Below are 26017 nucleotides of genomic sequence, written 5' to 3' on the forward strand. Positions count from 1 at the left end.
AGATGACAGGATACTCTACATAGAAAACCCAACAGACTCCACCAGAAGCCTACTAGAATTGATTCATGAAATGAGCAAAGTTGGAGGGTACAAAATCAACATACAGAAATCGGTTGCATTTTTATATACCAATAATGAAGCAACAGAAAGACTTATCAAGAAACTGATCCCATTCATAACTGCACACACAAAAAAAACCCATAAAATGTCTAGGAATAAACCTAACCAAATATATAAGAGATCTGTATCTTGAAAACTATAGAAAACTCACGAAGGAAATTGAAGAAGACACAAATAAATGGAAAAACATTCCATGCTCATGGATTGGAAGAATAAATATTGTTAAAATGTCATTACTACCCAAAGCAATCTACACATTCAATGCAATCTCAATCAAAATCGCACCAGCATACTTCTCAAAACTAGAACAAACTATCCTAAAATTTGTATGGAATCACAAAAAGAACACGAATAGCCAAAGTAATATTGAAGAAAAAAACCAAAACGGGAGGTATCACCATCCCAGACTTTAGCCTCTGCTACAAAGCTGTAATATTTAAGACAGTATGGTATTAGCACAAAACCAGATGCATAGACCAATGGAATAGAATAGAGAACTCAGAATTGGACCTACAAACGTACAGCCAACTAATCTTTGGCAAAGCAGAAAAGAGCATCCAATGGAAAAAAAGACAGCCTCTTTAACAGATGGTGCTGGGAGAACTGGACAGCAACATGCAGAAGAATGAAACTGGATCACTGTCTCACACCACACACCAAAATAAACTGAAAATGACAAAGTACCTGAATATCAGATAGGAAACCATCAGAATCCTAGAGGAAAAAGGAGGTAACAACCTCCTTGACCTCCACCGCAGCAATTTCTTACTTGACACATCCCCAAAGGCAAGGGAATCAAGAGAAAAAATAGACTATCAGGGCCTCATCAAGATAAAAAGCTTCTGGACGCAAGGGAAACAATCAATAAAACTAATAGGCAAATGACGTAATGGGAAAAGAGAGTTGCAAATGACATATCAGATAAAGGGCTAATATCCAAAATCTATAAGGAACTCACCAAACTCCACACCCGAAAAATAATCAATCCAGTGAAGAAATGGGCAGAAGACATGAACAGACACTTCTCCAAAGAGGACATCCAGATGGCCAACAGACACATGAAACGATGCTCAGCATCACTTATAATCCGGGAAATACAAATCAAAACCACACTGAGATACCACCTCATGCTGGTCAGAGTGGCTAAAATGAACAAATCAGGAGACTATAGATGCTGGCGAGGATGCGGAGAAATGGACACCCTCCCACACTGTTGATGGGAATGTCAACTGGTACAGGAGGATGTGGAGAATACACTGTTGGTAGGAATGTAAACTGGTGCAGCCCCTCTGGAAAACAGTGTGGAGGTTCCTCAAGAAATTAACAATAGAACTCCCCTATTACCCAGCAATAACACTGCTAGGAATCTACCCAAGGGATACAGGAGTGCTAATGCATAGGGGCACATGTACCCCCAATGTTCATAGCAACAGTTTCAACAATAGCCAAATCATGGAAAGAGCCTAAGTGTCCATCAACAAACGAATGGATCAAGAAGATGTGGTTTATCTATACAATGCAATACTACATGGCAATGAGAAAGAATGAAATCCGGCCATGTGTAGCAACATGGATGGAAATTGAGGGTGTTATGCTGAACGATATAAGTCAGAATGAGAAAGACAGATACCATAGTTTGCATGTATAGGTGGATTAGGAGGAACTTAACGGAGGACAATGGGGGAGGAGAAGAAGTAATAGTTGGGGAGAGGGAGGGAGGCAAACCATGAGAGACTCTTGAATACTGAGAACAAACTGAGGGCTGATGGAGAGGGGAGAGGGTAAGAGATGATGGGCATGGAGGAGGGCACTTGTGGGGATGAGCACTGGGTGTTATATGGAATCCAACTTGACAATAAACTATGAAAGAAAAAATATATGGTAATATAGTGAATCTTAACACACTAAGACTTAAATCTTGAAAGCTGTAACTTTTAGACTCACAGAAAATTACAAATCTGGTTTCTGTAATAGTGAGAATATAGAAAAATCCTAGCAAGGATGAGAAAACCCTCAGCTTTCCAGACTGTCCAGGGATGCCAGGAATCTGGGTTCCCCATGGAAGTCTGCTCTCATTGGAGCTGCCATCAGAGAGCACAATGATATTCAGGGGCCTGGTGCATAGGTAATACTATGGCTTTTAAACCAGTGACAGCAGCAGTCACCTTGGTTGAGGGGATAACGGTGAACTGCCTCTTGCCCTTGAGGCATTTTAGAAGCAGAGTCTGGTGTCTGCCATTCATAGCACATGTTACATTTTGCAGCACCCTTGAGACACTTTCACTCCAGGCTTCATTTGCCCTCAGAAGAACTCCACATACTAGGAAGTGCTACACATCCCTGAACAGGAAGGCTGAATCCAGCATTCCTCACCGCAAATCCCTGTGGGCATGTAGGGCATGACAATGCAGCCAAGCTTGCAGGAGTTTGGACAAGAGACTAATTCTCAACACTGCAGTCTGCACCTGTGGGGACATTGCCCGTTTTCTACTCCTTTCCACCATTACTTCTCCTCCCCCTACCCCCACTCCAATTCACTTCACCTCTGAGAGTCACCATTCTTCAAATGCCAAAGGCATCGCCTAGAATTACTCTTGAGCCCTGGAAGTAGCCCGCTTTTGGTCACTTTGAACTTGCAGTGTTTCATGCTTCATGTCTAAGAGAGGCTCTTATCTAATGGAATCTTCAAATCACTAGCTTAGATTAGTCCTTTTGATGCCATAACACAGATCAGTGTAGCTGAAGTGACTTGTCTAGGATCCTTCAGTACCTAGCTTGCTCCCATGAATACTCAGAGGGTATATATTTCCCTAGGACCAAGTACCAGGACATGATTGGACCATGATATACTGGGAAACCATCTTCAAAGTAAATAACATAAAGTCTGGATAAAAGCATAGTTTTACACTTTTATATAGGCCTTGCAAAGGGCCTGCATAATGACCAGACCTGAAACTCAAGGTTCAAGAGATTCAAGGCAAATGGCCTCTGATGCTCAATAAATTTCTAATTAATGAAGTGGATAGAATTAAAAGAAATGAAATGGAATCAAATTGAATTTCTCTTTCTCAAAGTTACCATGCAAAGCCTTGTCAGGCCATGTCCCACAACCCTGAGGAGAGCAAGATAGCTGCCCCAACTTTCCCAGCCTCTGGCTACCGGTCCCTGACCATCTGGTAGGAGCTCCCACACTGCTCTGCTTCACCTGTGACCAGCTCAATGGATAAGACCTCCTGGCACCCATCTGCCCCTCACCCCTGGAAAGCAAAGCCTGGGTCTTGTGTCTTCCAAGGATGTTTCTGTGGGGACCAATGCTTCTGTCATAACCATGGCCATAAGCAAAAGCTATAGCCATACCCATGAGCACTGAGCATCACAGTCCTGGAGGATGCACAGGCTGGACCAAGGCACAGCAGCAAAGGGAACATGGGGACTAGATTGAAAAACCAGAACACGCCACTAGACAGGGCCATTCTGCATACCTTATGGTCACAGGAGTAAAAAGTAGCAATGTGGTGACATTGTCCAGGAAGGCAGACAGGACAGCGGCAATGAGGCACAACATGATGATCATGGCCCACACTCTTCCCCTAGACAGTCGGTACGTCTGAGATGCACACACACAGAAAGGAACAAGCCAGGATCAGTGGGGTTGAAGAATAGATGTGACTTTTCATTATGGATTCTAAGAACCAACGGTCCAAATAACCACTACATGGTGGATTAAAACTTAGACCAATGAGTTTCTAAATTTGTTAAGATGAGGAAGTGATGGCCTATACCTGGACATTCTGAATCTACCCTGATCTACCCTCCTTCCCTCTGATTCTCCTTCTTCACAATGCCCTTTGGTGGTTCACTGGTCACAAGGTGATTGCCCTCTATCCTTTTAACATTATCCAGAGTCTTACAATCTCCTTTTGGTTAGACATCCTGGGCTATGACCCTTAAACCTACTGATTGTTGGAGATCTAAGGAATTTAGATCTCAAGGATTTTTAAGAGATAAGATATTTGAAGGTCCAAGACGGTACACAGAGATGGCAAAAATTCTGTAATTAAGAGTGTGCAAAGGGCTTTGTTGAGTAAGTAATCTTTTAAAAGAACTTTCCAGTTCAAAAAAGAAAATCAAGCACAACACTTGCATTTTGAAAGCTTGGTAAGACCTCCTCTCACCAAACCTGAGTGGTAGAACCAGTTCAGAGTCTGGCTGTCAGAAATTGCTGGTAGATTCCTCAGGATTCCAGTTATAAAAGTGAATGTTTATATATTCAATAATTAGAAAGTCATCACTGAAATTATTTCACCAAGAGGCAAAGTAATCAGAAACTGATGACTTGAAATATTTAGATGCTCTAAAATGCAAAACAATTTTTGATATGTAGCTCTCAACTTGCCAATTTAACTAATGTTACACAAACATTCAAATCAAATACTCTTCCTGGATCTCTTCTTTAGTTTACTAAGATCAAAGTGTTGCTCAGAGTCACCTAACTTAGCACAGCAACTGTACCTAATGTTACAGCCATAATTTTGAAAAGGAAGATGGAATTTTAAAATATTTCCTTTAAATGGTAGCTTCATTAACTGAATATGCAGTGGTAAAAATATATATCAGTGAATTAATACATAAATAAATCCCACATCAAACCTACCTTTACAGCACAATAATCAAAAAATCCAGTTTCTGAAAATATGGCTACTAAGATCATCTGTGGGGAAAACAGAAAAATGAGACAAGGGTAATCTTTTAGCAGCGTTTCATCTTGAAAGGACGTCAGAGTGATCAGTTACAAATCTCAGCTCTGGCCTCTGCATGAAAGCTACCATTTCATCAAGCCACTCGCTCTCTTTTTGAGTATAGTCCACTTACTAACTTCCTGAATGGAACCTCTTGGTAGCAGGCTTATGTCTCTATTTTTGTCCAGGAACTTTATCATTCCACATAATCTTCACAAAAAAATCAGGTGTTATCATTACTCTCTGTTTTACAGACCAGGAAACCAGGGGGCAGAGATGGGAGGAAACTTGCTCACAGTCAACAAAGCTAGAAGAGGAAAGGAAATGAGCCAGAATGTGGCCTTATGCACCTAAATGTCCACACAAGCAACAATTAAACATTTTAAGATTTTTAAACTGAGTTAAATTTTGTTTCCAAAAGTAATGAAACAGATTTTCATCACCAATTTGATCAAGACACACAAATGAGAGCAGTTACAATGAAATGATTGATTGCAATATACCATTTGTTGAACTTGGAAAGAGAAGCTGCGGGTTCAAGAACTAATCCTGCCATTTAGAAGTAGTTAACCTTGTGTAAAAAAAATGTATTTAATCCTCTGTACTTCAGCTTCCTCACCTCACCTCTGAATGTTTTGTTCACTGTAAAGCTATTGTGAAAATTCAATAAAGTCATGTAAATTAAAGTACTTAGAAAATAGCAGGCCCAATATTATTTTTCAAATATTCTGTGCAAAACAAAAGTTTCCAAAAGTCAGTTTACACTCAATACAAATATCTACCTTGTCTATAGTAACCATCGATGGTCATCCTAACCCAAGAAGCCACCTGTTACCGTCTGTAGAATGTGGTGCTTCACTCACCAGTAGAAGCTTCACATGAACTGAATAGGTAGGCTCCATGTGGTCTTCCATCATTGTGGGGAAGCTTATCCACACATTTGCTGCCAAAACTACCCAAAAGAGACTGAAATTCAGGGACTAGGGTAAGTGGCCCCATGGGGTAGCTGACTGTCATGAAATAAAGAGGAAAAGGCAGGCGCCTGAATATATAGACTATCTTTGCACCTCCAAGGTTCTAGAATCATAGAATCTAGAATCTTGCTGAACTGGTGTCAACTGAGAAAAAAATTAAACCATGTATTATGGACTCGATTGAAGCCTAGAGTATCATGGCTCTCTCTTATGACTACCACAGGGAATAAAATGTTAGCCAGGAAAGTGAGAATATATAATAACCTGCTTTACACAGAGTGGGTCTTTTGTCGAAAAAGGGAAAACCCTCCTTCAGACCACTTAACCATTTGTAGGGTCTGTTCAAGAACGCGTGAGGCATTCCCACTGCTGTCCAGGATCTTATCAAATTTCACATATTCTAGTTAAATTAGTTTATGACACACAAACTATTACTTAGGGACAATTTCTTTCATTTTCCATGTATCTAATTACAGGTGTTTATCCAATCCCCAAAACTTATATGGTTCACTTATTTGGGATATTCCATTGTATATTTTAAGGGAAGCAATTAAAAAATCTTGCTGTTATCTAAATGGCAATATTATTTAACTATTAGAGAGGCCTAAGACTGCAGTTCTCCAGCTAACTAACCAGGGCACCAATCATTCCATTCCTCCACAGGAGAAATTGGCTAGGCCTGCACTAACACTTCCTAATCAAGCCCTAATTGTCAAGCAGTACAATGTCTTTAATATAATGAAAGATTATCAGCAGTGGCAGCAAAGAGAGAAGGCCCCAGGTTACAGCAGGCTTGGAGCCCTATCCCACTGGGAGGATTGTAATTACCATGCCAAATAGCAGGGCCAAGGTCTCAAAATCAATCCACTCCACCACATGGGTCAGGCTAGGTCTCTGCAATCAAAGCACAAATTTCACAATTAATTTCAGGCATCATCCTTCTGGTGATAAGCTGTAAACAAACAAACAAAAAATATGCCACTCTTTGTAAGAAGCCCAGAGTCAAAAATCATACTATCCACTTGCCTTTAAAACTTGAGTATAACATCAATGAAAACCACTCGTCAATGAAAACCAAGGCATCATAATATCAAACTTATGCATTTGGTAATAGGAAAAGCAAATTTCTTAAACCCTGTCCCTGGCAACTCCATGAAGAACTGCAGCCTGAACTGAAGGATTGACTGTTGGGATTAGTGAAGTCTCCACATGCCTTCCTTGGTACTGGAGCATGAATCCAGGATGGCAATAACTGAGATACACTTGTCCTAGTCATCAGTTGTTCATCCACTCTCACTTCATCTTCTAACAACTCTGCAGAGCAGGGAAGCCTGGGGTCATGGGGAACTGGGATCATGGAGTGTGAAGTGAGGGCAGTTTGAAGGTCTGGTTGTTGGGAAAGGGCTGCCTGATGGCCCAAGGAGCTACCAGCAGCACAAGATGTATGCCACATTAATATTTTCTAAAACAAAATAGCTACTACTATACTACTCCTTAAGAGTTAATAAAAATAGCAGTGGTTTATGTATAAGTTTTAGCCTCCTTCCGGTTAGCATTTGTTTATGCCAACTCTAGCCAAGAATGAATGACTGAATGAATAAATAACAACATAGTCCCACATAGTTTTTAAACCAGTTATTATTCTTTGGTTAACTAAGTGGCCTTTAGTAGCACTTTGCAGAAAACTCCTTTGAATTCTATAGAGTTATTTTTTCTTTTAAAAATTTTATTTAAATTCTAGTTAATTAACATACAGTGTAACATTGGTTTTAGGAGTAGAACCCAGTGATTCATTACTTACATACAACACCCAGTGCCCATCCCAAAAGGTGCCCTCCTTAATGTCCATCACTCATCTAACCCATCCCCCACCTACCTGCTTCCATCAACCCTCAGTTTATTCTCTATTGTTAAGAGTCTCTTATAGATTGTTTCTCCCCCTCTTTTCTTTTCCACTTCCCCTATATGTTCATCTGTTTTGTTTCTTGAATTCCACATATGAGTGAAATCATATGGCATTTGTTTTTCTCTGATTTACTTATTTTGCTGTTGTTAGGAATGAAAACTGTTGTAGCCACCCTGGAAAACAGTATGGAGGTTCCTCAAAAAGTTAAAAATAAAACTAACTACCCTACACCCCAGCAATTGCACTACTAGGTATTTACCCAAAGGATACAAAAATATAGAGTTGTTTTCAAATCCAGCTCTGTGTGCTGCCACCTTCTTCAGTTCCAGCACTGTTCCTTCAACAATGGTAGTCCTCTATCTCCAGTGGGCACTTGGCCTGTCTTGCTTCTCTACATTCGCTCCTATGTTCCTGCCAGACAGGCCACATGCATATCCTGATATGTGCCATTACCCCCAAACATGCATTTCCAGGGACCTCCTGATGTCTGCAAGACAGAACCCCAACCTCACCACTTCTCACCTCTCTGCTCCAGGCAGGATATCCCCCTCTAGTTCCCAAAGACTGACAGCACCCAGAGCCAAATCTAACACCACTCAGCTACACAGCCCTGGGGAATTGAGTAGGATGAGCCTTTCCTCAGCTAAAATGGAGAATTAAAAAATGTGTGTGCAAGTCAAATGAAAAACACTCATCAATGCTGATAAGGTTTGTTGGTTTATGCTTCCAGCATGGTTCCTGAGGGAGAAATGTGAAACTAGCATATAAAAGAATGAAAATTACTAGCTAATGCCTAATTCCTGGACTATCCTTGAATCTTACACTCTATTGAGTGGTAAGCCATTGACTCAAAATGTTACAACTTACATCTCCAATCACAGCCAGTGCTGCTAATGCTGCAAGGGAACCCAACATGGCTGCCAGTGTTCTATGAACAATCTGAAAAGGAACATAGGAAATTATTGCATTCCAGTCTACAGAGGTTTAAAATACACAAAAGCCTATACTGCTATTAGCATCCATCAATGTTATTTCTCTATGCCATTCTATACCATATTTATTAAGAAAATATATAAATCATGGGTCCTTTTATTTCAGAGTCTGGACACTCCAAATACACACAGAAACACTATCAGTCTGCCTTCTAAAGAAAGCTGATTTCATTTCCTGAGTAATTAGATGACCCAAAAGTAGAGGCAGAAGGCTAACGTATGTTCTATAAGGAAGCCTGTAGCAAATTGTCATTAATTATTTACCATATGATCCCTGGGCCATTAGTTCCACAACATGTATCAATTCTTCCCAATTACTGAGACTGTTATTAAACCAAAGGTACATAGCCAAATGCTTAATCTAATTGAGATTTCAGTATTACTACTTAATATGAAAGTACTTTTTCTATTTAATAATTCAAACGGACATGGAATTTCTGAGACAAAATATGAAGAAAGGCAAGGATTCAGAAAAATTGGAACCCTCAAATATTGTTGCTGGGAGGTGTGCCTGGGTGGCTCAGTCAGTTAAGCATCCAATGTCGTCAGTTCAGGCCATGATCTCACAGTCCATGGGTTCGAGCTCCACATCTGACTCAACACTCAGATCCTGGACAGCTCAGATCCTGGAGCCTGCTTCGAATTCTGTGTCTCCCTCTCTCTCAAAAATAAATAAGCATTAAAAATATAAAATAAAATATTGCTTGTCGGAATGTAAAATGATGCAGCCATCATGGAAAAGTTTGGACGTTTCTTAAACAGTTAAATAGTAAATTGTCATCTGACTAGAAATTCCTCTCTTAGGAATCTACCCAAGAGAAATGAAAACATATGTCCTATTAAATTAACTAAATGAGGCCATTAAATACAGAAGTGACTCTAATGCCTTAGCAACCTACATAAGCAACCCAAAATCTAAGCCTATAATAAATGCCTCAAGACTAAAAGATCAAAATCGATGGGGTGTCTGGGTGGCTCAGTTGGTTAGCATCTGACTCTTGATTTCAGCTCAGATCATGATCTCACAGTTTATGAGATTGAGCCCTGCATTGCTGGACTCCGTGATGTCAGCACAGAGCCTGCTTGAGATTCTCTCTCCTGTCTCTCTGCCCCTCCCCACCCCATGCCTCTCTCTCTCTCTCAAAATAAATAAACCTTACAAAAAAAGAAATAAAAATCTAAGAACAACTGATCATAAACAGCTAACTAGGCTCCCCAAATATGGCAAATGCTTAAGCTATAGCCAATCAAATAATTTCTTTGCTTTGCTTCCCCCATTTCTCTGTAAAAGTCTTTCCCAGAGCTCCTGCTGGTGAGCATTCCTAACCACTTCCAGTTTGGCACTGCCAATTCAAACCGATTTTTGCTCAAATAAACTCTTAAAAATTCACTATACCCCAGTTTACCTTTTTAACAGTTCACATAAAGCATAAACGTTCATAGCAATATTATTCAAAATAGGCAAAAAATTGGAAGCATTGCAAGTGTCTACCCATAATGAATGGATAAACAAAATGCAGTATATGCTACATTATGGAATTACTCGTACATGCTATGTTATGAATGAACCCAAAGTCCATTATGCAAAGTGAAAAAAGTGATACACAAAAGACTACATTATCTCATTCCATTTATATGAACTGTCTGGAAAAGGTTGATTTAGAGAGACAGAAAGATCAGGGTTCCCTAAGGCTGGAGGTAACAATAAGGAATGACTGCAAATGGGCCTTAGGGATCTTTATGGGGTAATGGAACATTCTAAAATTGTATCATGCTAATGGTTGCTGCTGTAGTCTGAATATTTATGTCCTCCCAAAGTTCACATGTTGACATTCTAATACTTGAAGTGATGGTATTAGACAGTGGACTTTTGGGAAGTCATGAGGTCATGAGAGTGAAATCCTCAGAATGAGATTAGTGCCCTTATAAAAGAGGATACAGAGATATCCTGACCCTTCTACCATATGAGGATATAATGAAAAGTCTGCATCCTACAAGAGGCCCCTCATCTAATCAGGCTGGCATCTGCACTTCCAGCCTCCAGAACTGTGAAATAAATGTCCGCCATTTATAAGTCACCCAGTTAGTCGCATTTCATTATAATATCCCTGAGAAGTGAGGATGCTGCTATAATACCTAAAAATATGGAAACAGCTTTGGAACTAGATAATGGGTGGAGAATGGAAGATTCTGGAGAGGTACACTAAGAAAAGCATACATTGCTGTGAATAGACCATTAAAAGCAATTCTGGAAAGGGCTCAGAAGGAGGAGAGCCATCTGAGGAGAAGTCTCAGTCTTCAGAGAGAATACCTAAGTGGTCAAGAATAAAATGTTGGTCGAACTATTGATGGTATAGGCCATTCTGAGGAGGTCTCAGACAGAATTAGGAACATGCTTATTGGACAATGAAGAAAAGGCAATTCTTGTTATAAAGTTGTCAAGGACTTGGTTGAATTGTGTTCGTATCCTAGTTTGTGCAAGGTAGAACCTGTAAGAGATGAAATTGGCTAATGGGCTGATTGAGACTTCTAAGCAAAGGGTGGCAGTAGCTAACTAGTTCCTCTTCAAAGTTTCAAGCAAAATGAGAGAAGTGTGAAATGGCTTAAAGATGGAAAAGTTAATTTAAAATTAAGCCAAAGTTTAAAATTTGGAATTCTCAACCTATCCAAACTGAAAGAAATGAGAAAGCTTCAGGAGAGTACACAAAGCATATGGTCAAATTTGATAAGGACATCAGTTTGGATCTGACATCTCAATGGGAAGCTAGGAGCTATTCACCAAGACAGTTTGGAGATTAGTCAGCCATCTAAATACAGAAGCCAAGACTTACTGTCCAACATAGTGGAAGAATAGCCCAGAAAGCATTTCAGAGATCATCAGGCTGACCCTCCCATTCTAGGCCCAGAGTGAAAGAGCCTACATCACAGAAAGATTTTAAAGAGCAGGACAGTGCTCCTTGATACTGCTTCACAATGTGGGCTCCACTGCACCTGGTGCACCCAGCAAAGAGGAGGGGGCATGGCTGTCTTAACCTAATTTTGAAGGATAGATTACCTTGAGCCTCAGGCTTTGGATCCAGTCATAGGACTGCCAAGATCACAAGATCACAGTAAAAGCCCTTGTCAGGACAATGCCCACTATAGCCACAGACCAGCAGAGCCACTGGCTTTTGATTCCAGCCTGCACAGTGGGCTGTGCCCAGCAAATTCATGGGGGAAGGGCTACCCAGACCAACGATGGTATGACCCTTGCTGGCTTGGGACTTGCCAGGGACCTTTCTTCTTTCCAATTTCTCCATTTTGGAATAGGAATATCTGTCCTATGACTGTTCATCCATTGCATTTTGGAAGCACATAACATGTTTGAGTTGATAGATTCAACATCTTTGGTTCACAGCAGGGAGAAATTTGCTTCCAGATATACACTGAGTTTCATCCATATCGGACTTAGATGTTATTTAGATGAGACTTGGACTTCAGATTTTTAAGTTAATGCTGGAATGAGTTAGGAGTTCTGGGGTTATTGAAATGGAATGAATGTATTTTTCATTTAAGAAGGACGTAAAGTTTGGGAGGTCCAAGTGTAGAATACTATAATCTGAATGTTCCTGTGTCCCCCAAACTGTGGGAAATAAATTTTTTGTTGATGAGCTATTTTGTTATAGTAGCCCAAACAGACTGAGATTGACGCTAATGGCTGGTAAATGCAGCCAGGAACCCCTCTTCCCTCAGCCCAGATGGACACTCAGGGCCCCAGAATATGGCAGAGAGCCCCTCTGCCCTCAGCCCTGATGAACATTCAGGGTCCCCAGACATGGCAGAGAGTTCCTCTGCCCTCAGCCCAGATGAACACTCAGGATCCTAGAAAACTTCAGGCCCTTCTGCCCTCAGCACAGATGGACACTCAGGGCCCCAGGACATGGCAGTGAGCCCCTCTGTCCACCAGTCAGGGGCTCTTGAGGTAAGAATGACCCTATACCCTCACATGAACTTTAGCGGAGGCCAATGCTTCCAAAATGCAAACAAGGGTTCCCTATTCACATAACAGTCAAGGCACAATGTCCAGGCAGTGACAGACAACTGTGCTCAGGGAATGGCCAGGAAACTAAAGCCAGCAGTGCCCCTCACACAGCTCATGATCCACCTGTGGGAGAACTAAACACAGTCATGGGGTCTGTACTTCAGAACAAGCTGGAGGGAGAAAAGGGTGGGCAGATGTTTCTCCCACAGAGTCCTGAAAGGACTTTGGGGCTAGAGACAATAAGATTTCCCAGCATACCTATGAGAATGGCTAAAATGAAAAATAGAAACAACACCAAATACTGGTAAGGATGCAGAAACTGGGTCATTCACACATTGCTGGTGGGAATGTAAAACGTCTAAAACACTAGATGTGCAACTACCCTCAACCCACCAATTCCATCCTGGATGTTTTATGCCAAAGAAATGAAAACCTGTGTTCACACAAAACCTGTACATGAATAATCATAGCAGTTTTATTTGTAACTACTGCAAACTGGAAATAATCCATATGTCCTTAAAGAGGTGAGTGGTTAAACAAACCATGGAATATCTACATCATGGAATCCTACTCAGCAATGAAAAGGTATGAAGCACTGATACATGCAACAACCTGGATGAACCTCCAACAGAATTATACTGAGTACCCATTCTAAAATGTCACTTAATGTATTATTCAAATTAGACATTCTTGAAATGATAAAATTATAGAAATAGTGGGCAGATTAGTAATTTTCAATAAGAAGGGGGTTATAAGAGATAGAAGGAATTGGATGTGGGTACAAAAGGACAACTTGAGGGGTCCTTGTGGGGATGGAAATGTTATGTATCTTCAATGTGGCAATGTTAATGTCCTGGGTGTGATATTCTACTACAGTTTTGTAAAGAGACCCAAAATATGCCACTTTGGCATATTGATGATTTTGAATCAAAGTTACTTAAGAAACAGCTGTTGCAAGATAGAATCTGTAAAGCTTTTTTTGACTCCCTTAAAAGAAAAAATAAATCTTATATATGAAAGGTACTATTCCAGCCCACCTGGGTGGCTCAGTTGGTTAAGCATCCAACTTCAGCTCAGGTCATGATCACACAGTTCGTGGGTTTGAGCCCCGCGTCGGGCTCTGTGCTGACGGCTAGCTCAGAGCCTGGAGACTGTTTCGGATTCTGTGTCTCCCTCTCTCTCTGACCTTCCCCCGCTGATGCGGTCTCTCTCTCAGAAATAAATAAAACATTTTAAAAATTAAAAAAAAGGAAAGGTACTTTTCCTGTACTAGGAGGATAGAAGCCATCCTCACTACCAGAAATAGAGAAGTTAAGGCTGAAAAGGCTATATAAACAAGACTTGTTACTTCACTAATTTACTACCCAAGTAGTAGACAAACACCTTTGTATTGTCAATTCTTCACCAATTTATTATTTTCTTGTCTAAATGATGTAAAAGTTGCCATTTTTTGTCCATTTCTTTGATTCTCATATTTTTATGGGACTCCTACATGTACAAAATTAGTTTGTTTTCTCCTATTTATCTTCTGTCACCTTAATTATCAAACCAACTGATACAATGATATAGTGATATAATGAATGATTTAAAAAATCTTTTGTCACTCAGATAACCAACATTTATTTCTCAGCTGTATCTAGTCTTCATCCACAGTTCTTGAAAACACTGCAGACCTATGAAAGTCAAATGGGTTTAAGGAGTGCACTTATGTTGATGAGCACCAGGTGTATGGATGTGCTGAATCATTATACACCTGAAACTAAAATTACCCTGTACTTTAAGTAACCAGAATTTAAATAAAAACTTAAAATAAAAAAAGGAGTGCACTTGTTGTGATGAGCATCAGGTGTTTATTGTATAGAAGTGTTGAATCACTACATTGTATATCTAAAATTAATATTACTCTGTATGTTAGATAACTGGAATTTAAACAAAAAATTTAATTTGAAAGAAAGGAAGGAAAGAAGGAAGGGAGGGAGGAGAGGAAGGAAGGAAGGAAGAAAAGAAGGGAAAGAGAGAGAGAGAGAGAAAGAAAGAAAGAAAGAGAGAAAGAAAGAAAGAAAGAAAGAAAGAAAGAAAGAAAGAAAGAAAGAAAGAAAGAAAGAAATTAAGTTGACTTTTGGACCCCACCCAACAGCAGTGGCTGGTTGCCAGGAAGATCAACCCTGTGATTAGAGAATTAAAACTGTTAGCTCCACTCCCCAACCTCCAGAAAGGGGCTGAATCAGACAATGGCCAATGACTTATTTAATGTGACTATGTAATGAAGCCTCCATAAAAACCCAAAAGGATAGCTTTCTGGTCCTTTCTTCAGAGATCTTCCATGCTTGGGGAATCAAAACATTTCCAAATGTCACCAAGCTGGGCCCCGTTCTCCATGAGAACAGAAGCTCCTTGGTTGGGGACCTTGCCCAAAGTATCTCTTCACATTCTTTAACAAGCTAGTAAACATAAGTGGTTCCCTGAGTTCTGTGAGCCACACTAGCAAATTAATCAAACCTAAGGAGGAAGTTTGCGGAATCTCTAATGTGTTGCTAGTCAGTCAGAAGCCAGTGGCTTTGGACTGGTTTCTAAAGTTGAGGGTGGGCATTGAACCCTTAACCTGTGGAATCTGATGTGGTAGCACTGAGTAGATAGTGTCATAAATTGAGTTAGGTTCATAGACACCCTGTTGGTATCTGAGAATTGCCTGGTGCTAGGGGGAGACTCCCATGTTGAAATTGGCTCTGGGAACCTTTAGGGTTCCCAGAACCTAGGAGGCAGAACGGAAAATTTTCCCACCCTCACAATTTGCAAAATATTACCCTTGGGGGAAAGTGGATAGAGTGCAGGAAATCAATGGAATAGAATAGAGAACTCAGAATTGGACCCACAAATGTACGGCCAGCTAATCTTTGACAAAGCAGGAAAGAGTATCCAATGGAAAAAAAAACAGCCTCTTTAACAGACGGTGCTGTGAGAACTAGGCAGCAACATGCAGAAGAATGAAACTAGATCATTCTCTCACACCATACACAAAAATAAACTCAAAATGGATAAAGGACCTGAATGTGAAACAGGAAACCATCAAAATCCTAGAGGAAAAAGAAGGAAACAACCTGCTTGACCTCAACCACAGCAATTTCTTACTTGACACATCCCCAAAGGCAAGGGAATTAAGAACAAAAATGAACTATTGGGACCTCATCAAGATAAAAAGCTTCTGCATGCAAAGGAAACAATCCATAAAACTAATAGGCAACAGACAGAATGGGAAACATAGTTGCAAATGACATATCAGATAAAGGGCTAGTATCCAACATCAATAAGGAACTCACCAAACTCCACACCCAAAAAACAAACAATACAAGTGAAGAAATGGGCAAAAGACATGAACAGACACTTCTCCAAAAAGGACATCCAGATAGCCGATAGACACATGAAACGATGCTCAGCTTCCCTTCTCATCAGGGAAATACAAATCAAAACCACACTGAGATACCACCNGAATTTGTAATACACACCAAAAAAAGAGTGCAGGAAATCGCTGTATTTCCTTCTTTCAAATATATATATATGTGTGTGTGAATGTATGTATATATATATGTAGTTATGTCAAAATTAAAACTTTAATTTAAAAAAAAGGCATTGCTTCTCTCCTCCAAGTCATTGCTAAACCTAAATCAAGGATAGAACTTAGGATCCTATTCAGAATTAAAAAGAAATTTAAGAATAAGAATATATGGGGTCAAATCTGATGACCCCAAAGACCCTTCCCATTCCAGAATTCCATGGCAGTATCTTCCTAAATTTGGAAAGATGAAATTAATGCCATCAAAATATAAGGAGCATTCACAACAAGATGCTTATTTTTATTGAAAAATAGCACAGCAACAACAGTGCACTCACTTGTCACTGCTCTCAGCATTAAGGACTCAGCAATACAAAGACTAGGGTGTGTGCCCAGTCCCTGTAAACAAGAAATGAGTATTTAGTAAACAGAGCAATAGAGGTCCTAGAACACAGAGGCCTGAAGGTATTATACAGTCAGGACACAGGACACCCAGAGAAAGAGGGATATCAGCTCTGATTAGATGTCCAGGGCCAAAATGGGGTGCAGTGTCAGAAGCAGAAGGAAAGGAGAGGATGTGCCAGCAGTCAGGGCTATCCAGTTGGGCCATGCTAGGAGGGGTCTGGGTTCAATTTCATCATTTTTCATTTAAAACAAACCAACTAGTTGCCCCCCAAAATATGCACATCCTTCTTGCTTTGTATGTGTGTATAGAAGAAAGAGTAAAGAACGGCAAGAACAAATTAAAGGAAACTTTTGCAGATCAACAAACTTCAAAACAGCGTGGAACCTTAAGGGAGTTCTAAGCAGCCTATTTGAGTGTATGTTAATTTCCCCGACTTGTTTAATAATCCAATGAGGCAGGCTGCCAAGATGCAAAGTTCTTTTCCTTCTCACTACCGTTCTAAGGCAGATTTCATTGGTCTTGTTTTTATTCCTAGTTTTGAGAAAATCATTACATAGAACATTTTCTAATTGGTCAAAAGTGGTTTTTAATGTACTTGACTTTAAAATCACTGAAAGCTTCATGAAAGATAATAAATTAAAGCACTGTACAAAATTTCATGAATTCTGCACGTAAGTGCATTCTGCTCAGAAATTGCCAACCATTTAGAAACAGCTCTCATGAACAAGAATATATCTCTATATTTTGTCTGCTATGTGTGATATACTACGGAAATCTAAAATTAAGCTCAAAATCCATACTGAAATGCAAATTTTCTCAACAATGCTCACAAAGATCACTTTTTTTGTGATACAATGCTTTTTTAACTATTATTTTTACAAGTAATACAGGCAAAGTTATTTCAAAATGTTTATAAACTATTCTGGGCAATGCAGGTTCCAACCACCTTGACAGGTGTCATGCCAATCACAGAGCCTCTGATAATGTGGGCAAGCACTTTCAATGTCTTATGAAGTAGATTGCATGGGTAATGATAAAGTTCCACTCTAATTGCATTCCTTATGATCTAGCTAAGGGCTTAAATCAGTTATATTCAGTTATGTCAGTTATTTTGTTACATAAAAAATACTACATATTCTATTATGACATTTACACTAGTGCAAGAAGGAAGAAAAGAAGAAGGAGAAGAATTAGAAGAAAAATATAAGAAAGAGGGAGCAAAGAAGAGAGAGAGAGACAGAGAAAATAAACACTATCAATAGTGTTTGTAGTTTATAGCTGTGCTGACAGCCAGCTCAGAGCCTGGAGCCTGCTTCAGATTCTGTGTCTCCCTCTTTCTCTGACCCTCCCCTGCTCACATTGTCTGTCTGTCTCTCTCTCTCTCTCTCTCAGAAATAAATTTTAAAAAACATTAAAAATTAAAAAAAAAACACATAGATACACATATACTTCTCTGCAATGCTTCCAAAACCTAATTGCTACTGGGCTTCCCCTCTCAAGATGCATCCAGAAGGAAGAGATGAAAGAGCATGCACCCTGGGGTGGGGGAACTGCAGGTTATCTGGGAGTCAATGGCTAGTCCTACCAGTCTACTGGCACTCTACAAGCAGGCATGTGTTCTGTATAGAAGTTGTTTGTGTGATTTGTCATGCATTTCTGCCCAGAGCCACACATGTACAATCATGGAGGGCTTAGTTAATTTGTACTCCATATTTAGTCTTGGGATCAGTACTGGCCCTTCTGTTCCTGATGCCAAGGGGGAATTCACATGCATCACCTCCTTAAGCCAGGGGACGAGGCTGACCCCTGGAATGGATCCGAGAGGGAAAAGAAATATGCAGATGTCCAGGCTCCAAAGATTGTGAGATATGATAAGAGAAACAAATAAAAACCAGCTCTCTTGGGGCTGCACTAAAGCAAACTTAATGACTAGTCATAAATCACACATTTTAGTATACATATTGCCCTGGTGGGAATAGCTAGTTGGAAGTCTCACCTGAGGGGAGGACGCTCCACTCAGGACCCTCAATCAAGACTCCACCTGGGCTGTTCATCAACGAGCTTCCCCAGCCAGAAGGTTGGATGTTAGGAGAACCTGACTTGATGTATTAAGCCTTCTTTGTTCTTCTGTATACTCCTCTCCCTCTTCATGTTTACTGTAATTATTTAATTTCTTATATTCTCTTTCCCTTATTATTAATAAAGTTTTCCTTCATGAAACCAAAAACTGTCCCTGTCTAGAATTACTATTATTCAGAACAGCATAACAAATGCCAGTCTGAGCAGAGCTTTAGAGGTTCTGTGCAGACAACAGTCCTGGCGTCAGATCCCAGCAGAGCAGAAAACAGCAGGTTATAAGTCACTGGGATGTTTGGAAGGCTGTGGACATAGAAAATGCTGATTAATTTGGAAATTGGTCTCAAAGTAGGACATTACACATACAAAAACCTAAAATAGGTAGCAAGGCTTTCTAGGCTGGGCAGTAGTCCATAAAAAATACTAATATATAAGGTGAGGGGAAATGGCAACCCAACTTACATGACAGAAAATATTTAATAAGAGGGTCACCTGTGACAAGCAAGAAACCAAAACTGTACCTAATGAGCTTAGAGGTTTGGACACAGGGGTGAGGCAGATACTAAAACATAGAAGCTGTGAGCGAAGAGATGAATTCTGGACATGGGACTGAGAGGTGAGATGTAGATTCTGGAACAAGAGGCTGTGAGGTGAGAAGTGAATGCTGTAACACAGGCTATTAGGTGAGAGGTGGAGGCTGGAACATAGGGCTGTGAGATGTGAGGCAGATGCTGGAACATGAGACTGTAAGGTGAGAAGTGGAAAATGGAACATGGGGCTGTGAAGTGAGAGGTGGAAGCTGAAACATGGGGGTGTGAGGTGGAAGCTGGAACATTGGGGTGTGAGGTGAGAAACAGATACTGGAACATGGGCTGGTGAGGTGAGAGGTGGAAGCTGAAACATGGGGCTGTGAGGTGAGAGGTGGAAGCTGGAATAGGGGCTGTGAGGTGAGAGATGGATGCTGGAACAGGAGCCATAAGGTGAGAAATGGAAGCTGAAACTGGGGCTGTGAAGTAAGAGGGAATACTGGTATAGGACACTGTGGTGAGACGTGGAAGCTAGAACAGGGACTGTCAATGTGAGGTGGATCCTGGAACTGTGGGCTGTGAGGTAAGAGGTAGATGCCAGAACATGGGGTCTTGAGGTGTGAGGTGGGTGCTGGAATGGGAGTCTGTAAGGTGATGCCATTCTGTGTAGGTTCCCTGAAAGACTGTGTGCTTCCTCACCGTGCCCTCCCAAGGTGAGAGGTGGATTATGTGTCATCCGCATCTCACACTGGTTCATAGTGTGAATGAGAGGCAGAGAATTCCTACTCAAAGGCTCTAGCTCCTGAATTAGACCAAGAGGGCGATTGGGGTGAGAGCTTTAGTGCATCTTAGGAAGAGGTTGTATATTTTGGTGCAGAGGCAAACACTGTGACCAGTGTATGGACTGGGGTGGATTGTGTTAAATGTTCCCAAACATCACCCCTGACCCCAGGCCTTCACCCTGCTTTGGAAGATAGCATGTGAACAGATGGAAGCAATCTACTGTGCCTAGCACCCTGTCCCCAATGCCTACTTTTTCCTGCCTTTATGGGTATTTTGTCAGTCATGGCTGTATGTTCTTGCTGATATTTTGCCATTATTGGTTTTTATATGATGTATTTCCCTTTGAAAGGCCCCTCATGTACTGTGTGACCCAAGGAGAATGCATAAGAACAAATCATTTATTTTCTTTTTAGGTACTATCCACGTAGTACCGAGTTAATTTTCTGGCATGGCTTATGCTACACAAAATTACAGATCCTTGAGCTTAAAGGCACCTCAAGATATCATCTGCAGCAGTCCTCAATCATACAAAACATATTGACTCTGATTTTAGAATTTAAACAAGGTCCCACAGCTGTGGGCTATGAACATGTGGTCACACCCAGGTCAGCCCAATCACCAATTGATCCTGTGTTGCCTAGGAAGACAGATTAGGTTTCTCCTCAAAAAGGAAAATAAAATGATTGTGTCACTGAATTTTGGAGAATCACAACAGGTGGCCACAATTCCATATATTCATTTAGGGAATTAGGATGTTACCAAACACTATTTTTTCATGTGACTATATACTAAAAATTGAAATAGAGATTAGAAAAACACGTTCTGTTTGAAGTTTCCCACAACTTCCTTGCAACATTCTTCCAAAATGGCTGCTCTATGGTCACACCTCATCAAATGGAAATTATTCCCAGCACAGGACGAAAATACCATATTAGGTATGTCTGTTTCCTTTATTTCCAAATGAAATAAAAACAGGATTCAAAATGATATTTACTTCCCAATGTTCATTGTAGCATTACTCACAATAGCCAAAATATTGAAACAACCTAAATGCCCATCAATGGATAAAGATGTGGAGTGTGTGTCGTGTGTGTGTGTGTGTGTGTGTGTGTGTGTGTGTGTGTGTGTGTGTGTGTAACGGAATATTATCCAGTCATGAGAAAAAAGGAAATCTTGCCATTTGTGACAATAGGATGAATGTTGAGGGCATTATGCTAATGAGATAAGTCAGCTAGAGAAAGGCAAATTACTGTGTGATTTTACCTATATCTAGAATCTAAAATAGCCAAACTTGTAGAAACAGAGTGAAATGGTGGTTAACCAGGGACTTGGGGACTGGGAAATTGGGGAAATATTCAAGGGTACAAACTTGCAACCAGAGGATAAGGAAGTTCTGGAGATCTAATTAATATACAGCATAGTGATTATATTCAACAATACTGTATCATAAACTTCAAAGTTGCTAAGAGACTAGATTTAATTGTTCTCACCACATAAAAGAATTGATAATTATGTAACTGTGATAGAGATGTTGACTAAACTACAGTGGCAATCATACTGCAATATACAAATGTACAAGTCAACATGTACACTTTAAACTTACACAATGTTGTGTCAATTATATCTCGATTTTTAAAAATCTGTGCTTTCAGACCTCCAGTGCTCTAAAAATGGCAGGAAGGAAGGAAAAAAGAGAGGAAGGATAAAAGGAGAAAGGAAGAAGGAAGGAAAGAAGGAAGCATTCTGTAAAATACCAAAATAGAATCTTTCAAATAACACATTGTCAGCAAATAAAACTTTCAAGAACAACAAAACTATACTGTACTATCAACACACTTCCCCAAGCTAGACCATAAAAGCACACCATATGGGAGAGAGAAATATCCCACTGCTCCCATCACTCTCCTTGTCCCCAGCAGATGTGCCCTGATGCCACCTGCCCCTTGTGGCTCCCATCCCTCCCCAGTGCTAGATCAAGTCCACACCCTGAGAGGTCTCAAGTGGTAAAGGAAAGGAGATAAGCCTATCTCTGTCCTCAGTGTGATGTGCCCTTCCTGAGGGGGCATGGCAGTGCCTCCTGCACCCTGATCCCATCTCCTAGAGAAGGTCGTGTGGGGAAGACACGCAAACTGAACCTCGGGTGAGGACATGGGTGTGGACATTCCCTGGGGGGACTTATCTGCTTCCAATCCTGATAGCATCCAGGCCTCCGGGGAACCAATGCTCCAAACTGCCAGGTGTGGCAATAGTTCAGACTCCACCCCTGCCTCAGAGCAGCCCAGTCGTAGTGCCAGAGGTGAGCCAGTGACATGAAGACAAAATAGCACTGGGATCTATCTTGTGCATACATTCAACACACATTCGGTTTCACATTCATGCATAGGCACACACACAATCACATTTGCACAAACTCAACCACACAAAGACGCACAATCTTGCAAACTCACACATCCACTCAGTTTTACATGCACACACACATCTATAGTCTTGCACACTCACACAGCATCAAAACTCTCACACTTGCACACACAGACACATCCAACAGCCTCCTCACACTCTCAGTCACACATAGTCTCACACATACACACTTGCCCCAAATGTCCTCCTAATTGATCCCTCCAGCTCATAGCAGCAAGGTCTTTTGATTAATCATCAAACTGGGGGAAAAGGCAAGCCCCCACCTATCAACTTCAGATTACTTCTTATATAAATACAAGGGCAGTCAGCTCCTTGCACCACCCACGTGGTTGAGACATTGAGGTCAAGAGGCAGCTGAGCTGAGGCCCCTATTCTCAGTTGTGTATTGAAGCTCAGCAACCATGTGGCATCCTTTGATACTTCCACCACCCCCTCCTTAGTGGAGGTGATTGGCCATGGAAGATGAGTTCAATCCTGCCTTTCCCCCTTACCACAGCTGAAATCTGTATCAAGCTGTCCTCTCCAAGGTTTCTCCAGCTTTAAAACAGGTGTGTAACACCTCCCTCATGGGAACCTCTTATGTTTGTTTCCTAGTGCTGCTGTCACAAATTAGGTGGCTTAAAACGGCACAGACTTATTCTCTTATACTTTGATAAGTCAGAAACCCAACACAGTCAGCAGGGCAACATTCCTTCTGAGGGCTCTAGGAAAGAATCCATCTCCTCACCTTTTCCAGCTTCTAGAGGCTGCCCATATTCCATGACCAATGCCCATCTTTTCCATTCCCAAAGCCATCAACAGTGGGGCAAAAGTCATCACATCAAATTTCTACTACCCTTATTCCATAATTATGTCTCCTTCTATCCATAGCTGGGAAAGTTTCTCCACTTTAAGGGAATTGGGCCCACCTGGATAATCCAGTGTACTCTCCCAATGCCATTAATTTAATCATATTTGCAGAAGTTTCTTCTGCCTTATAAGGTCACATATTCACAGGTTTTGGACTACCACATGTTTTTAGAATTAAATAATACAACATTTGCAAACACTAAGCTGGACCATTCTATGTTGCAATAGACATTTGTTCACTCCTTGTGTAGGTTTTGCAGCTCTGGCTTCAGACATTTCCCTGCTCCTTGACAAATGATGTACCTAGGGAGAAGCAATGATTGAACCCCTACTTCACCTTTATCAGCTCAGGGACTTTGAGCAAGCAACTTAACTTCTCTGAGCTTCAATTTTCTCATCTATAAACTGGGGAAAATAATAAAGCCCATATCATGGGATTATGGTGGAGGTCCTATTAACACACAGAATTTTCAGAACTTGCCTTTTCGCATATTAGCTCTGCTGGGTATCAATAGCATCACTATTTCCTTTGAAACTAAAGCTCTCAGGTCCCACTGTGGCCCTTCTTTATGCACCAGCTTCCTTCATCCTCCCCTCACCCCCACACACATACCTCTTAACTTGGTCAGACCAGATAATTCAGTTCACAGGCTGCATGTACAGAAACAGTCAAGGGCATGGGTAATCGAGAACCATCAGGAGTGCTGGGACACTTCCTTCAAGGCAAATATACAAAATACTGGAATTTTTTCTAAGGAATTGCTTTAAGAAACCTTGAAATATCAAGTTGTGAGCTTGTCAGAAGAAATGTAGGCAGCATGGCCAGGTGTCATTGGAATACTTAAGCCCCATCCAACTCTTTCAATTACAAAAGTGTCTTTGAAATTCAGCATATTTGTCTGTTAAGTAAAGGAATTGCATTACATAATAAACCAGCTCTCTTGCAGTTCTGAAGGTTCTGACTTCAAAGAAGATAAAGAAAGGCACCTCTGGAACAAGGTAATGGAGCCTCCTAGACAAAGTCTGTCAGATGCTACTAGAAGTAATATGTTCTGTGAATCACAGTACTAACTTCTCAGCAATAAGAAAAGGCTTACAGACAAAGAGAAATGAATTAGGGGGAAGAGCCTGTGGCCACAGCTATAATTTAAATTTCAACCTTGTAAAATACAATAACAAAAATTAGGAAGGCTTTACATGGAGGCTTCCACTGAAAAATGGCACTGTGGTATGTACATTGCATTGTGAAATATAGCATCTCGCCTCTCTCCAAATGCACTTCCCATTTCTGGAGATTAAAGTAGAGACCCTCTGGAAGACTAAAGGTGTTCTCTATTTATCTATTTTAAATTTCATTTAACAGTTAATATTTAAACCAGATGCTTTATGGGCTTCTAGATTAAATATGAAAGGACCCAGGGCAATGACACATGATCTCACACAAAGGCTGCATCAATTTGCTTCAATTAGATAAAGTGAGTGAAAAGGAAAGAAAAGCCTGCTTGTTTCCAACAGAAAGGAACTCGCGGTGGCAATTCTTCCTAAAACATAATTCCAGATATTGGATAGAGGGCACATAGGGGGAAAGTATTATTTCCTTTATATTGTGAAATATTTGTCATTAAGACTGTGCCACACTGTTTTAATATGATTTCATACAGTATAAGGCCATAGAAGCCTTCACTATCATAATGGAATTTTTAGAATGCTGCATTGGAAAATCTTATGAAGCCCTATTAGAGATGCAAAGTTCAAGAATTAGAAAGATTGGCCCAATTTTGTTCTTTGGAGTTTTACCAAGAGCTACTTTACAAGGATGAGAAATACAACCCCAAATCTTCAGTTAAGAAGAAGCGGGGAAACAGGAGAGACAGGGAGGGAGGGAGGCAAACCATGAGAGACTCTTGAATGTTGAGAACAAACTGAGGACTGATGGGTATGGGGGAGAGGGGAAGGCGGGCAATGGGCATGGAGGAGGGCACTTGTGGGGATGAGCACTGAGTGTTGTATGGAAACCAAAATGATAATAAACTATTTTTAAAAAGTGCCAATCAGGATTATCTATAGGACAAGGAATATAAATAACCTAAGGAATTTCCTGAAATGATTTCATCCCATCAAGCTATTAAAAGGCCAAAAGGGAACCCTGGCTGATGTTTCATTCCCAGACACTCATGGGTCAGAGGTGGATAGTGCCCCCACTCCCAGGAGCCAGGTTAGATCAGACCCAGAGTAGGATCTCAACACCTGGTCAAATATCCAAAGACACTCTGGGAACATTCTTGTTTAATAAATATTTATTGAGCACTTATTCTGTGTCAGGCACCAGGAATCAATACAGAACAAAATAGCAGACAACACACAGCTCACATAATGAATGAACTAGATGGCACATTAGAAAGTGATAAGTATGACACGGCTACTGCAGAGCAGGCCAAAAGGGATCAAGAAGGGTACAATGTGTAAGGACAGTAGCTGGCAGCAGCAGAGAGGGAGGGCAGATGGGAAGATCTGCAGGCCACCTCAAGACTCACTCTCTCTGAGTAAGGAGGGGTGCAGATGTCAGCTGCATGGCCTGAGGGTTCCTGATGTTCTGGGAAAACAGTTCTACCCCAAGACTTAAGAGAAAGTCTCAGTCCTACTCCTAAAGAAGACT

General features: G+C 40.7%; 1 protein-coding gene across 1 annotated transcript in view; it reads right to left on the minus strand.

Annotated features, from left to right (window-relative positions):
* The window catches only part of OCA2 (OCA2 melanosomal transmembrane protein), a 354024-nt gene that overhangs the window by 173224 nt on the left and 154783 nt on the right, over positions 1-26017 (minus strand). The window contains exons 10-13 of the mRNA XM_077774607.1: positions 8607-8678; positions 6662-6727; positions 4775-4831; positions 3603-3727 (exon numbers count right to left, since the gene is read on the minus strand). Of these exons, the coding sequence (XP_077630733.1) occupies positions 3603-3727; positions 4775-4831; positions 6662-6727; positions 8607-8678 (320 nt within the window). The remainder of the gene's footprint in view (positions 1-3602; positions 3728-4774; positions 4832-6661; positions 6728-8606; positions 8679-26017) is intronic.

Source organism: Crocuta crocuta, unplaced genomic scaffold (genome assembly GCF_008692635.1).
Source record: "Crocuta crocuta isolate KB4526 unplaced genomic scaffold, BGI_CrCroc_1.0 scaffold469, whole genome shotgun sequence".
Classification (NCBI taxonomy): domain Eukaryota; kingdom Metazoa; phylum Chordata; class Mammalia; order Carnivora; family Hyaenidae; genus Crocuta; species Crocuta crocuta.